At 36.2% G+C, this 14046-nt stretch overlaps 1 protein-coding gene and 1 long non-coding RNA gene across 3 annotated transcripts; both read right to left on the bottom strand.

Annotated features, from left to right (window-relative positions):
- Positions 1-4201: 4201 nt before the first annotated feature.
- On the bottom strand, positions 4202-9947 carry LOC122318523. 2 transcript variants are annotated; one of them, XM_043135952.1, is made up of 7 exons: positions 9168-9943; positions 8660-8857; positions 7752-8024; positions 6766-6868; positions 5638-5756; positions 5354-5530; positions 4202-5028 (listed from the first exon to the last, which is right to left on the bottom strand). In XM_043135952.1, the coding sequence occupies exons 1-7, from the start codon at positions 9459-9461 to the stop codon at positions 4279-4281; spliced, it is 1914 nt and encodes a 637-aa protein (XP_042991886.1). In that variant the 5' UTR covers positions 9462-9943; the 3' UTR covers positions 4202-4278. The 2 variants fall into 2 exon arrangements, with proteins under 2 accessions (XP_042991886.1, XP_042991895.1); XM_043135961.1 differs by lacking the exon at positions 8660-8857 and having other exon boundaries at positions 9168-9947.
- A 2820-nt stretch (positions 9948-12767) lies between these two features.
- On the bottom strand, positions 12768-13266 carry LOC122302638. The gene is made up of 2 exons (XR_006240493.1): positions 13148-13266; positions 12768-12992 (listed from the first exon to the last, which is right to left on the bottom strand). It is a non-coding gene; the product is annotated as an uncharacterized LOC122302638 (long non-coding RNA).
- Between the last annotated feature and the right edge of the window lie 780 nt (positions 13267-14046).

Below are 14046 nucleotides of genomic sequence, written 5' to 3'. Positions count from 1 at the left end.
AATTTGGAAATAAGGTGGCGAACAATTTGATAGGAAGGATGGCCCATCCGACAATGCCAGACGTCAAGAGGCACCCATTGAGAGAGGTATGTTTGAGGACGATTTGTTGGTGGCATGGAGGTCGAAAAAATGTAGAGGCCATCTTTAGGTTTGCCGCGCAGAAGAACTTTCCCCGTTGCCTCGTCCTTCACCAAAAAAGAAGAAGAGTGAAATTCAAGATAAACATTATTGTCACTTGTAAATTGGCTCACAGAAATTAAATTCTTCTTAATATGAGGTACATGCAGCAACTTATTTAAAATAAAAGAATTTGTTGAGGTCGAAAGAGTAGTGGAACCAATGTGTTTTATAGGTAAACCTGCCCCGTCGCCAACATGAATCTGGTCATTGCCAAGATAAGGTTCGAAATGCATTGATAAGTTGCTGAAGTCGTTGGTAAGATGGTTTGTGGAACCAGTATCTGGATACCAGTTGGTATCATTTTGTGGTAAGGGAGATGCTACATAAGCCGCCATATTAGGAGGAGTGCCTTGATAGGCATGATCGAACCTGTAATAACATTGGATGGCTATGTGACCATTTTTTCCACAGACTTGGCATTGGGGTCTCGGGTTGGAGGAGTAGTTTGTAGGTGGAGCACCTCTTCCTCTGTTGCCACTTCCCCTGCCTCTATTGTTGGAGTTGGAACCTTGGTACTGCTTGTGAGAAGAACGTTGTTGTGGTGGATGTCGTCCACCACGTGACTTGGAATCAGTCCGTGTGGCCACGTTCATCGAGCCTACATTGGTGTCAATTATAGCTTGTTGCTGCTCAAGGCGTAGCTCAAACGCAAGAAGATGGTTAAACATATCTTCAGAAGTCATTTTGTCAATTTGAGTAGAAATGGACGTGACAATAGCATCATACGAATTATCGAGACCACCAAGAAGGTAAGCTGTAAACTCACGGTTTTGAAGGGGCTGTCCGATGGCAGCCAAGTTGTTCGAAAAAGATTTCATTTTTTGAAAGTAATCGGAAATTGACAAGTTACCTTTCTTGTTGGAGGCCAAAAATTGTCGAGTTTGTATGGCGCGAGCGGAAGAGTGAGAGGCGAACATTCTCTTGAGGGCAACCCAGAATTCTCTTGAAGTTGTGAGGCCAACCATTTGTGCCAGGATATTCTCGGATAAGGAGGAAACCAGGGCACTTAGAACAACCTGATCTTGATCATACCAGGTAATGTATTTGGGATTTGGTATTTCAGTAGAAGCAGTTTGGGAGGTCGCTGCTTCAGGGTTGGGAATGGTGGGACTAGGATTGGTGATGGTTCCATCAACAAAACCAAAAAGACGCTGACCACGTAGGTAGGGGACGAGCTGAGTTTTCCAGAGGAGGTAATTGTCCTTGGTGAGCTTAACTGTGACGAGGTTATGGATGTTTATGGGAGTAACCGAGTTGAAGGCCATATGTATGGATCGGAAAAAAAAAAAAAACAGAGGTTATGTTAGGCTCTGTATACCATGAAAGAATAGAACAAGAATGCTGGAAACGCTTGTGTCTTGTGCAGCGAGAGATCATGTTTATTTATATCAGTTTCTATACAATCGGTGAGGATTTGTTTACAGCTGTAGAAACAGATTTATAGGAAACTATAAATAAGGAAGTGAGGTATACATGGAAGGAAAATAATTTTGTAGCCGTTGAGGACTCCTGGAATCAAGGTGTAGGAATACTTGATTTGCCGTGATCTGCTGCAGTGTTTATTTCCATAATAGAGACAGTTGCAGTCAAAATCGTCAGAGGGGGAAGTAACTAGTCCCAGTTGCATAATTTTCTATTTAGCAACATAAAAAGGACAAGAAATTATAGAAATGAAACCCCCGAGAGAGAGAGAGAGAGAGAGAGAGAGAGAGAAGGGGGGAGAGACTACCCGTTTAGATTCAAAAAATATTTTATCACATCTCATCTCATCATTACAATTTTTTTCAAATTCCGATATAAAATATAATAAACAATTTAACTTTTTCAAATCCTAATTTAACTTTTTTAAATTCTAAAATAATAATAATATTAAAAAATAATATTCTAATAATATTTTATTTAACTTTCATATTTTATCTAAAACTATCTCATCTAATCTTAAACTCCAAATCAATCCTAAAACCAAAACAAAGCATACTCTAGATAGTAATGCACCCCTGCCTTGGGCTTGTGAATGAAGACTTCTTCATGTGAGAAGCCAGCATATAGGGCTGTAATCGAATCGAGCCAAGCCTATCTTTGGTTTGTATAGCTCGGTTCAATTCAAAATATTCGAGTTCGAGATTTTTTTTTTATTCTTTGTTCAAACTCGACTCAATAAGCTAAACTCTCAACTCAAACTCGAACTCGTCCTACAAATGAGTTTAACTCGAACTGAGGTAATTTTTTTTAATAAGATTTAATAATTAATAAATTAAATAAATAAAAAAATAAAAAATCTAATTTTGAATTTATACAACTAACAAGTAAAATCTCTATTGAATTATAAAATTTTATAAATAATTAATATCTAACTAATTGATATTTATCCAAAATAATAATATATTATTTGCTTATATATATTATTAATACATATACTTAATATGATAGCATATATCTATCTTATGTATGGTTTCCACGTATTAATATATAAAATTATTAAATTTTATCGATTAATTATTATATAAATTATAAAATATATCTATAAAATATATTCACTATATAGACATAAATAATTAGATTATATATTATATATTTAATTATAAAAAAAATATACTTATATTATTAGCTGACACATGTATATATACAATTATATATATATATATATATATTTATCAATATATAAATAAATTTTAATTGAATTAAGCTAACCAGTCGACTTAAACATAAATAAACAAATATTAACGAATCTTAACCAAATTGAATTTATTTTTATTAGATATATATCATTTATAAATCCAGCGAATATCTAATTTCACGAACGGAACTTTTATTTTACAAATCGAATTCGCTTTGAGTTATCACTTCCAGCGTACACACTTGCAACTTGTAAGTTACCCTGCAAACATAACGAGAATGAGCTCACAACACAAGCTTAACAGAGAGCACTACTTCGAGAATGACCTAGAAGGAAAGGATCTAAACTTTTCCCTATACGGCTAAAGGCTTTGGAGTCTTTCCCTATTGGCCATTTGCCCAAAGTCTCAGAATACGCAAAGCGCAGCGTCTCCGAGAGCGTGTTGATCGACTCGAACAGCGTGGCCGGGGCCTGAGCTGGCCTGCGAGCGATTCTCCTTCTATACGATCTGGTCGACTTTGATATATATCCACTGAGGTCATCTCCCTCAACCGTACCCGCTCCTAGTCTTCGGCTCAGGCTGCTCAGCACGTAAGACTTTTGTGTGAACCAATTCAAGCAGAAAGAAGAAGGATGGGAATTGGACTATTGGAGTCCCACATCGCAAAAGCTAAGAAGTGGAAGGCCCAGAGTATTTCTATAAATAAGCAAGCGACAGCCTATATTTGAAAATAACTCGTCCTGTCAGGGGTGAAAGGCGACTCGTCAATGATCGTTTAGAGACGGCGGGTCGTGCCGACACCCAACATCACGAACACCTTATATGAGGCGAGCAAGTTCCGCCCTACTTAGGTGGGCTTGCCCGTCAATTTTTGGAAGCCTAAGCCTCCCTAAAGGCTGGGCTCACTAAGCCCATTTCAGCAAACGCATAAAATACTTTACCAACCATATTAGGTAATATGAAATCGTTATGCCGTACACTCAACTACCAAAGAAAAGAGCATGATTAATCTGAAAAATATAAATACAAGAAAAAGATAACTTATGCCAACTCTGAAACCAGATGTTATCTTTATGTGGTAAGTCATTTAAGGTTGACATAGCGAAAGAAAGATAAATTAATAAAATTTTCTTCTGTAAATGTAATCCCTTTAAAATTGCAAGCATGTTACAACCTCTATTATCCAAATCAAAATGCCTGTTGTTGGGATACCAAATCTGGATCCTAACAATCCTTTTATGTTTTCTGTACAGTAGAACTAATGGCTTCGATAAGTCTGTTTTCAATAAGCACAGTACTAACACACCCGGTCAAGCGCACAGTACCAACACACCCGGTCAAGCAAAGAAGGATCTCATCCAAAAGAAACAGATATCGCACAAGAAACACTCTTGACTCCTCAATAGCATCAAAGAGTTGTATATAAATAAAATGAAGAGTATACAACATATGTAATCTCTTGACTATTAATTTATACATTTCACATTTCAAAACTACAATCTGCTTCATTTTCCAGTTCCCTGATTAACATTTCCATCATCTTCTTATACATAGGCATATAATGATCATTTATCATCGTTTTTGAAAGTCGTAGCTTACTATACAGTTCTCTCGGTGTCTCGTATATACCAACGTGTTCCTCACTGTGCATACCATGCTCCATATTAGGAGTAACAGATGCAGGGGCGGAAACGATATGCATGATTCTGCCAGGGGGACAAAAGCGGACACTCTCTGATACATCCGACGCTGAGATTGGCTTATCACCTTCCACTGCATCAGCCAGCATATTTTCCTCTTCAGTGATTTCTTTAGCTGCAGCCGCTTCTTCCTCCTGGGCTCTAACATCTGATTCATTCTCCTGCCTTTGAAGCTCTTTCTCCAGTTCATACCACAACTCACCTTCAGTGACATCTTCCACGGTTGATGCACTGGTGACTCTATCTATTGGAAGCAGCAGCTCTTCTTCGTCTGTATCATCATGTCCTGATTCATTGCTAGAAGAACTAGATTGCACTTCATTCTGAAGCGGGTCACTTGTCATCCCTTCAGTTGCAGCAGCGTCTGAATTTCTTTCAGACACCATAGCTGCTTCAGGCAGATCCTCTACTTCAGAATCCATAATTGAGCCCACATGACGGCGACGTGCACCCATGCAAGACCATGATGATAGAGATGAGCGAGTTCTGACAACAGCTTGAGCAACATTCTGAGCACGCTTCATCACAACCTAAAATTTACCAAGCAGAATTTTCTTTAATGATAAAAATATATTCAAGCAAGAATTGAGAGACAAAAAAGTACAAGGTATTATTACATCATATTTTATCAAAATTTAGTTTTCCAAGCAAAAGAGTCCACGATAAGTATGCACTCAAACTAGTTTCAAACCCTTGTCGAGCAGATTTATGGGAAAATATTACATTACCTGCAATGTATAAGAGAACTAACTTGTGCAATTTACCAGGTTGATCTCTAGGTTAAGTCTAGATCTTGAAAAGGTAGACAAGTATATGTTGCTAGAACTTAACCAAGAAGAGTGAGCTAAAGCCTACCTGAGTGCTGCTGGATACTGGCTTCAGAAGTGCACCTGCACCAGCAACCCTGGCTTTTGTACTAGCTACAGATGGTAAACGAGATCCCAGAGCAGTTGCAGAGCGATAAACAACATTTAGAACCCTTGTGTGCTCAATCTGATCCCGCATATCATTTAACCAGGATGATGCTCTGACCTGAAACCAACAATCTAACTAAGGATTACCAAAGTTTCTAATGGATGAGAGACTTGAAATTTCCCTGTTAATGTCAAGAATTCATTGTCTATCAGGCCATTTCCAACCTCAGAGCGAAGGTCATCAAGAGAAGCTGTTGAGAATGTTGGAACCAGGTCAGAACCATTAATGATGGTAGTAATGAAGTGTTTGCCTGATTCTGCTAATTCCCAAGTCATACAGGCGGCTGCAAAATGAAAATTACAATACATGCAATTTAGAAAAAGCACCTCGTACTGAACCACAAGTTTCAGAGGAGACAATGATACCTTGTAAAGCACTTTAAACATTGTGAAAAAAGGAAGGGGGGGGGGGGGGGGGGGGGGGGGGGGAATTTCAACACTATAAATACCAAATGCAGAAAGATCCAATTTCCTTCGACCCTCCATTATTGCTATCTTGTCTTCCTCTTTGAAAGAATTAAGCTGCATATGCAATTCTGGCAACTCTAAACAGGATTTTCATCGCTAACGACATCCATTATTTTTTATAGGTAAGACAAACATCCAGTGGGTATTGAAGCCACGAGCTCACTCTTCACCCTTTTCCTATGGAGGAAGGAGGTGCCATTTGAGCTACTGCTCATTAGCATCATTAATGTCCTCCACATGATAATATTGCAGGTTTTGAGACAAAAGATGCCATTCATGCTATGAGTTTAAGAACATATCTTACTAAACAAAGTGCCATGCAAATAAACTCAACCTGGTTCCTTATCCCAAATAAATATCAAGGTTCCATGATAATGTCATATTGCCTATTCCTAATGTAAGTGCACGTTCTTCATCCTCAATTTTTTTTTTTTCTTTTATAAGTACGCTCTTCATCCTCATATAAAGTTCACTTGATATAAATAAGCAATCATAGTATGACTTTTTTTTCTGTTTCTGTAAAGTACTATCTGAAACTTCTTGATTTTTCTATAAGTACAATCTGCAAAATTGACTCATTGAAGGATCTCAAAAACAAAACAAAATCCAGTTAGTTCGAGTTCGGAAGTCCACAAAATTCAGACTTCAATGACAATAATCAACAAGTACAACTTATTCGTAGTTGTAGAAAGCCAGTTGCAAACGTTATTAAACTTCTATCCTATGAACATTAATGAAGTCCTTATAAAGCCCATAAAATAAAGTTACCCACTTATTGGTAGTAACTGAAAGAAAACATAAGTATCACACTTGATCAGTACATGCCTGGGGCAAATGTGACACAAGTGCTTGAGGAGAATTCTTTCTGCTCTCGAAGAATATATGTCAAAAGTGCAGCAGTACCACCACCAAGCGAATGGCCAACAATCTGAATATGAAAAATTAAGTACAAATTTATTTATAAGAAAAATATATTGCGCGAACCGATTATGTACAGTAACTCATGGTTGAAAATTGACATCTTGAAGATATAACATGGTATACAAAAACAAAGGATTAGAGATTTATATATCTTACAAAGAAAATCCAAGTGGACGTGAAATGCCAACACATCATAATTCAAATTTAATTTGTATCCACGTGATCACAAATTATATGATTTAATCTACACAAGGGTCAATATTGAGATCAACCAAGTCGTATGAAAATTTAGTCAAAGAGCTGACCATATTGCTCTCATGATGAATCGCACAGTTATATAAGAACTACTAGAAGATATTTGGCATCATCAGTTCCTGTATAACTTGAACTAAAATGATTATATTGTTACGCCACAATATAAGCAAAATGTCATCACCCAAGAAAGTTCTAGTTACATTTGTGCTACTCGCAAAAGAACAAGTCATTGGTGTAACAAAAACCTCCTTAAATCACTAATAAAGTCCAGGTCACTGACACCGACTAACAACCAATGTGAGAATTAACACCTGTATGATTTCACAATCTACCCATCCAGTACGAAATTAACAAAACACCTTCACAACCAGGATGTCACACACAGACATGGAACAATGAAGATCATAATGTGTTCTAAGTTCAACTATCCATAAAAAAGGATTAGTTCTGAAACAACCACATTTACTTATCAAAAAAAAAAAAGTTCTGAAACAACCACATTTACTTATCAAAAAAAAAAGTTCTGAAACAACCACATGCTTTCAACTTGTTTGACAGAAAGATAATAAACTTAACAGCGAAATTAGAACAATTAAATAGTGACATGAAAATTAAAATAAGAAGAAAAATAGTACCTGAACATTGTAGTTGGGATATTCATCACGAGCTTTGAGCAGAAAAGGAGTGCTAAGCTTTGCTATCCAACGAGCAGCAGCAACCATTCCACAATGGGCATATCCTAAAACCAAATTGCTTATCCCACCATCATGTAAAACCGAGTGGTGGAAAGGGACCACTGCACCAGTTGCTGCTGTTAGTGTATCTTTAATGCTATGAGTACCACGAATCAACAGAAGGAAACATTTTGAATCTTTATCTCGTATAATTGTGAAAGCGGGCTTCAAAAGCTGCAATCATTGTTCTGGTAATTAAGGCAATACTCAAGTATGATTTTACTACTAATATGGAAAACAATAAGCATGTTTTTCTTGGCACGTATATTACAGTTAGTATAAGAAAATGGGAACAACTACCTTGGGAGAAAGGCCAAACCTACAACTTAATATTTTCGCAAAGTTTAGCCCACATTGGAAGTCTTATTACTCACATGTTTTTTTTTTTTGAAGTCTTATTACTCATATGTGATCATCAGTAAGTTGTTAATTGGGCATATAAATAGGTACGTTCCAATTTTACAGCAAAAAATGCAAATTGAAAATTGCTATTTTTCTGAAAAGTCGTCTGCTTTTTACCTCAGTGGTTGCCTATAGTCCCTATCAATTTATTCTACCCTCTATGAATAAGCCTCACGAGATGTGCAACAATCCGTTCTATGGCTATTCATTTCATCTCCCGTGTGAGGAGCCTTCTGAGACAGTTGCAGTCAGAATCGTCAAAGGGTAAGTAACTAGTCCCGGTTGCATAATTTTCTATGAAGCAGCTAAAAAAGGACAAGATATGATAGAAATGAAACCCCCACAAAAAAAAGAAAAAAGGAGGGAGACTAAAACCAAAACAAAGCATACTCTAGATGGTAACGCACCCCTGCCTTGGGCTTGTGAAGGAGGACATCTTCCTGTGAGAAACCGGCAGACTCTAAAAACACCGGAAACTGCTTCTTTGAGAAGAGGATACAAAGGGTCAACAACCTTAGAAATTTATTCAATTCCACGACAATTTCCGGACCTTTAAGTTGAATACAATCACTACCAGCATACACACTTGCAACTTGTAAGTTACCCTGCAAGATGCCAATCATAACGAGAATGAGCTCACAACACAAGCTTAACAGAGGCCACCACTTCGAGAATGACCTCGAAGGAAAAGATCTACTTTTACCCATTAAACCAGTCAGTACTGAACAAGCAAACGTTATGAGAAACTGGTGGGGGTGAGGATTTGGGGGTGGGAGAACCATGTGATTCATAGGGAAAGACTCCAAAGCCTTCAGCGGTATAGCATTACAATTTCAACCAGGCAAATGCTTTAAAATAAATAAAATTTAAAAAAAACACGGTTTTATTTAATCAAAATTCTAAAATATCCCAGACCTGCCTCCTCATGAAATATTTAATCCCGAAAGCCAAGTCCCCGATTGGCCATTTGCCCAAAGTCTCAGAATACGTAAAGCGCAGCGTCTCCGACAGCGTGTTGATCGACTCGAACAGCGTGGCGGGGGCCTGAGCTGGCCTGCGAACGATTCTCCTTCTACACGATTTGATCGACTTCGATAGATCTCCACTGCGATCATCTCCCTCAACCTTACCCGCTCCCAGTCTCCGGCTCAGCACGTAGTACAGCAGAACCGCAGCTCCGGCGGCGGTCGCCATTGCCCCCGCCGCCATGAATCGACGAGAGAGATCGAAGAATCAAGCCGAAACCATCAGGTCTTAAATTTTTAATTATAAACGATAAGCATTCTAGAGCAAAATATTCGTAGAAAAATAGAATTAAAAAAATCAAAATCTGAATGAATGAATGCGAGCTATGGTTTTGAAGAAGAAGAAGAAGACGACGAGGACGGAGAAGAAGGAGAGATCCGGGACTGGGACGTAGCAGAGAGTAACAGAGAATCTGAACGATATATCAAAGAAGAAAGGAGCACAAATTTCCAAAAAAGTCCCGTCGTTTTGGAGAATTGACGAGTGAATCACCGTCAAAATCACGCGGCAATCGTAGAAAGAGTAGGGTTAGTTTTGAACGTTGAGTTGGCGAAACGAAAGGAATAAATAAATCAATAAATATAGTTGGGGGTGAATAATAAGAGTGGGAGGGTTGCGCACGTTAAGGATGCAGTAAGGATGTGGGGAAATGAAATTGGGGGGAGTTGAGAACTTGAGAGTGAGAGGGTTAAAACGGAGCCGTTTGGGCGGGTGGTGGTGGTGAAGATAAGGACAGGGGAGGGGAGTGTTGTGCTGGCTGGATCCAACCCAAGAGTCAAAAAAATAAATGGGCATTGGACTGGAACAGCTTCTTAATAATAATAATAATAAATTGAGTAGGTCCCGTCCAAATTCGCTTGTCTCTCACCTCTCAGGCTCAACTCGGCTAGAGGATAATCTGTCACAACAAAACAGCATATAATACTAGGATTAGACCCCACTTTCGGCTGATGTCTTTTATATTTAGTATAATAAAACATAAAAAATCAGGTGGTCCATTATCTACCCTCTCAGCTTAAAGCCCTTTTATTAGCAATTCAATTACTAAGGACAAAGAGACAACCCAACTAACTATGCCCTTGTGGAGCCCAGCCCAAATTCCAAACAACTGATTTTATAAATATTTTTGTTTAGAAAATTAATGAGATAATTAAATGAGTAATACTACTTATCATTTTATTTTTATCAATTTTTTATTATTTTATAATATGATATTAAATTATAATTTTATAAGTAAAATATAGTAAATATTTTCTAATGATTTAATATTATATTATAAACTAATAAGAAAATGATGAGAATTAAAATGATGAAATTTTAATTTGTGAAATTTTGTGAAAGGTTTTGCATTCGAGTAGTACCACATATATTTATACTTTTATTTACAAAACTCATTTTGTTAGTGTTTTTTTTTTATAAATTTAAATTTTAAATTTCAAATTTCATGATTTTCAACGTATCAATAACTAATAATAGAAAAGTAAATTTTTTTGTAAGTTTTTCTTAAATACATTTAGTATTTTCCTTTGCATTTTATATCAGAAATATTAGATTTAACGCATTGCACTGACATATTATTACAAAATGATGCTTTGCACCTCCCTCCCACTGTTAACATCTAACTGTTAATTGTACCATATTGTCTATATGTCATTTATTTCAACTATCAAGATTGAATTAGAGTATAAAGTATCAATGTTGTAGTTTGAGGCTGTAATAGTAATATAGCTAGTTTTAGTGGTTACTCGGGGTAGCAAAATGCACATTTCTCTTATTTCTACGTGATCTTTTATTTTCTATAAAATTACTGCTCGACTAGGACCGAAGGATAAATAATTGAGAAAATACTATTCCTTATAATTTTGAACAACCCTTAACCCCTCAAAATCTTTAAGAAAACCGGCCTTCTTTATCCTACAAAACAATTATCAAATAACCTCATATGTTCATAACTCTAATAAGCTTGAAATAAGTTCACAAATCCCTAGAAAATCTTATTATAAAATAAATAAAAATAATTTTTGAAAAAAGAAATACAAACTTTAACCTAAATCTTTGATTGATAAAGTCTTTATATTTACAACTCAAAAATTTTTGACTCAAAAAGCTTATGAAAGTCGAAAGGTTTATTTTCTTAAGCCCACCTGTTAACATATATATGATTTTTCTCTATTATCTTATTCTCTTCTCTATAATCATAATTTTGAACGAAACATCCTCTAACTGATCATTATCTTTTACAATCAAGAGAAATCTTGAGCAATTTTATTTTGATGAACATGCTAATATTTTTTACATCTTTAATTATGTTTTATGTGTTTCTCTCTATATCTATCTCTATTAAGTAAGTGCAAATCGATGATGAATAGTGTTTTCATCTACTAATTTATTTCCATTTTTGCTCCTTGTTTTATATCGAATTCCTTTCTTTTTTGCATTCCTTCCTCCACCTCAGACTGTGTTTATTGCCTTTTAACATTTCTTTCTTCTACTTTATCTCTTGCACTTTTTTCTATTTAAGAAAAAAAAATTATTTTTGCCAAAAAATTCCATAGAACCAAAACCAATATATAGAAGAAAATTATAAACATAAATAAGGAAGTTCCCAACAATCCGTGTGTAGCAATCCTCTAATCATCCCGTTTCCTATTTCTATTCCAGTGAATGAGCAACAATTATTATTGGCACCTTGTTTGACAAGAAAATTCTTATCGAAAAATATGACAAATACTACAATTCAAGGCATGAAACAACACTTTAATTTCTTCCAAAAAAATTCCACAAATACCGAAGATTACAATCTCCTGACCGGATCCATCCCACTATTACCGCCGAATTCGATTCCACCGTAAAATCCTTGAGTCCCATTTGTTGTGCCATTCTTAAACTATCAAAAAGCGCACGACTCTCTGTTACTATATTTGAAACCACTCCATAATATGTTGCAAAACTAGCCATGGTTCGGCCATTATCATCTAGGAAAATGCCTCCTCTCCAGCCAGCACGGGGTTGTCAAGAGAACTACCATCAATATTAAGTTTAACTTCACCCCCTCTCAATTTCTTCCAAGCAACAGCCTTAACAATTTTCTTCCCAACCAGAACAAGAGGGGAATTAAATAATTTTCAGATCTTTAAAATTCATTTATTTGAATTTCTAGTCTTTAGAAAAAATATCTATCAAAACTGCCTTAACTCGCCAAGCTACCCCTCTCTAATCAATACTTTATCTCTGACACTTTTTGTAATTATCTCATCCCTAGTTTCTAGAAAAAATGAGAAAAATTTTCCTTCATCTTAGTCATTTTTTTAGATCTTCTATTACTTTCTCACACAAACTTCTTAGTGGCCTTTGAATTCATCTTCTTCCTTGTGATTCTTGGTATTAGTATGCTTTTTCTTATTTCTCTTCTCACTTCAAGATGTTTGAATTTCTACTAGCTTACTAAAGAAATAATTTACATATGCATGAAACGAAAGCAAAGCCAAATACAATCTGTAAGATGTTTGAATTTCTAAAATTTAAGTAAATAAATCATATGCATATACATGAAATTAAACCAAACCAAAAAATAATATGTAATATATGTTTAGATCTAAAAAAAAAAAAGATGCTCAGAGGATTCAACAAACAAAGAGGGGAGATACGAGAGATCCTTAGACCCAGACCCTATAGCTGTTGTTTTCGTTATTTCTCTCTTAAGACCACGCGCTGCTGAAATAATGAGATCAATACACATGCATCAAATCGAATGAAACAAGATACCAAATTAGACAAAACAAACACTACGTAATAATATCTGTGTAGATCTAAAAAAATTGGTGATGAGAGGATTTAATAAACATAAACAATAGAGATCTAAGAGATACTTGCACCGAGGCACTAAAGCGACGTGATGTTGCAAGCCGTAGAGGGTGGTGGTTGTTGTTGGTAGAAGTTAAATGTAACAGAGAAAAGATGGAAAAGAGTGCGATTGGGTGGGTGAGAGAGAGAGAGAGAGAGAGAGAGAGAGAGAGAGAGAAGAAGAAGAAGAAGAAGAAGAATTGGGGTTTGATGGTTTTTATTAAACATTGTGGTACTCATTCAGGGCTGGGCTTTTTTTTTTTTTGGGGGGGGGGGGGGTATGCACTTAAAAAAGAGACCATTTCAAAACTCAGCCATGTAAAAAACTTATGACAAATGACCTATACTTTTTTTTTTTTTTTACAAATTGACACAAAGTCACAAACTCTTCATAAAATTTTTATGAAAAAAGTGTAACGCTTGAAAAATAAAATTTTAATATTGGACATAGGGAGCTGCTACAGATACACAAGGATCCTATAAAGGGATCCAACAAACTAACGTGGCATAAATACCACGTCAGTTTTTTTTTTTTTTTGTCTTTTTCTCCATAAAGTAAACAATCGACACTCCAGCCCTGCCATGCATCCATCCCATTTCACAAATTTCCCTCCTTCCCAACATCCTTGCAAACTTCTGGAGCAACCCAACGTCCCTGCAAACTTCTTCAGCAACCCAACGCCAGGTAACACACACACTTTCTCTCTCTCTCTCTCTCTCTCTCTCTCTCTCTCTCTCTCTCTCTCTCTCTCTCTCTCTCTCTCTCTCTCTCTCTCTCTATGGCATTTTTTTCAACTTTTTTCCTTTATGCAACTTACTTTGTAGTGGCTCCCTTTCCACTTTCATTCTCTTTTCTTGTTTCTTTATGCTATTCTTTTTTTTTTTTAATGTATTTGTGTTCTAGTTTGAAGCTTGTTCTAGTCTG

This window comes from Carya illinoinensis, chromosome 1 (genome assembly GCF_018687715.1).
Source record: "Carya illinoinensis cultivar Pawnee chromosome 1, C.illinoinensisPawnee_v1, whole genome shotgun sequence".
NCBI lineage: Eukaryota > Viridiplantae > Streptophyta > Magnoliopsida > Fagales > Juglandaceae > Carya > Carya illinoinensis.
Note: the sequence above shows the minus strand (reverse complement) of the source record. Positions and strands in the feature narration are given on the sequence as shown.

Bases quoted from the DNA above. Each gene is read 5' to 3' on its own strand.
- LOC122318523 (XM_043135952.1), bottom strand. From the start codon at position 9,461: ATGGCGGCGGGGGCAATGGCGACCGCCGCCGGAGCTGCGGTTCTGCTG. The intron at 8,025-8,659 runs GTGCGTTACCAT...CAATGATTGCAG, and splicing joins TTCACAAGCCCAAGGCAGGG to CTTTTGAAGCCCGCTTTCAC. The intron at 5,757-6,765 runs GCATGTACTGAT...TTCATTTTGCAG, and splicing joins TTGTGTCACATTTGCCCCAG to CCGCCTGTATGACTTGGGAA.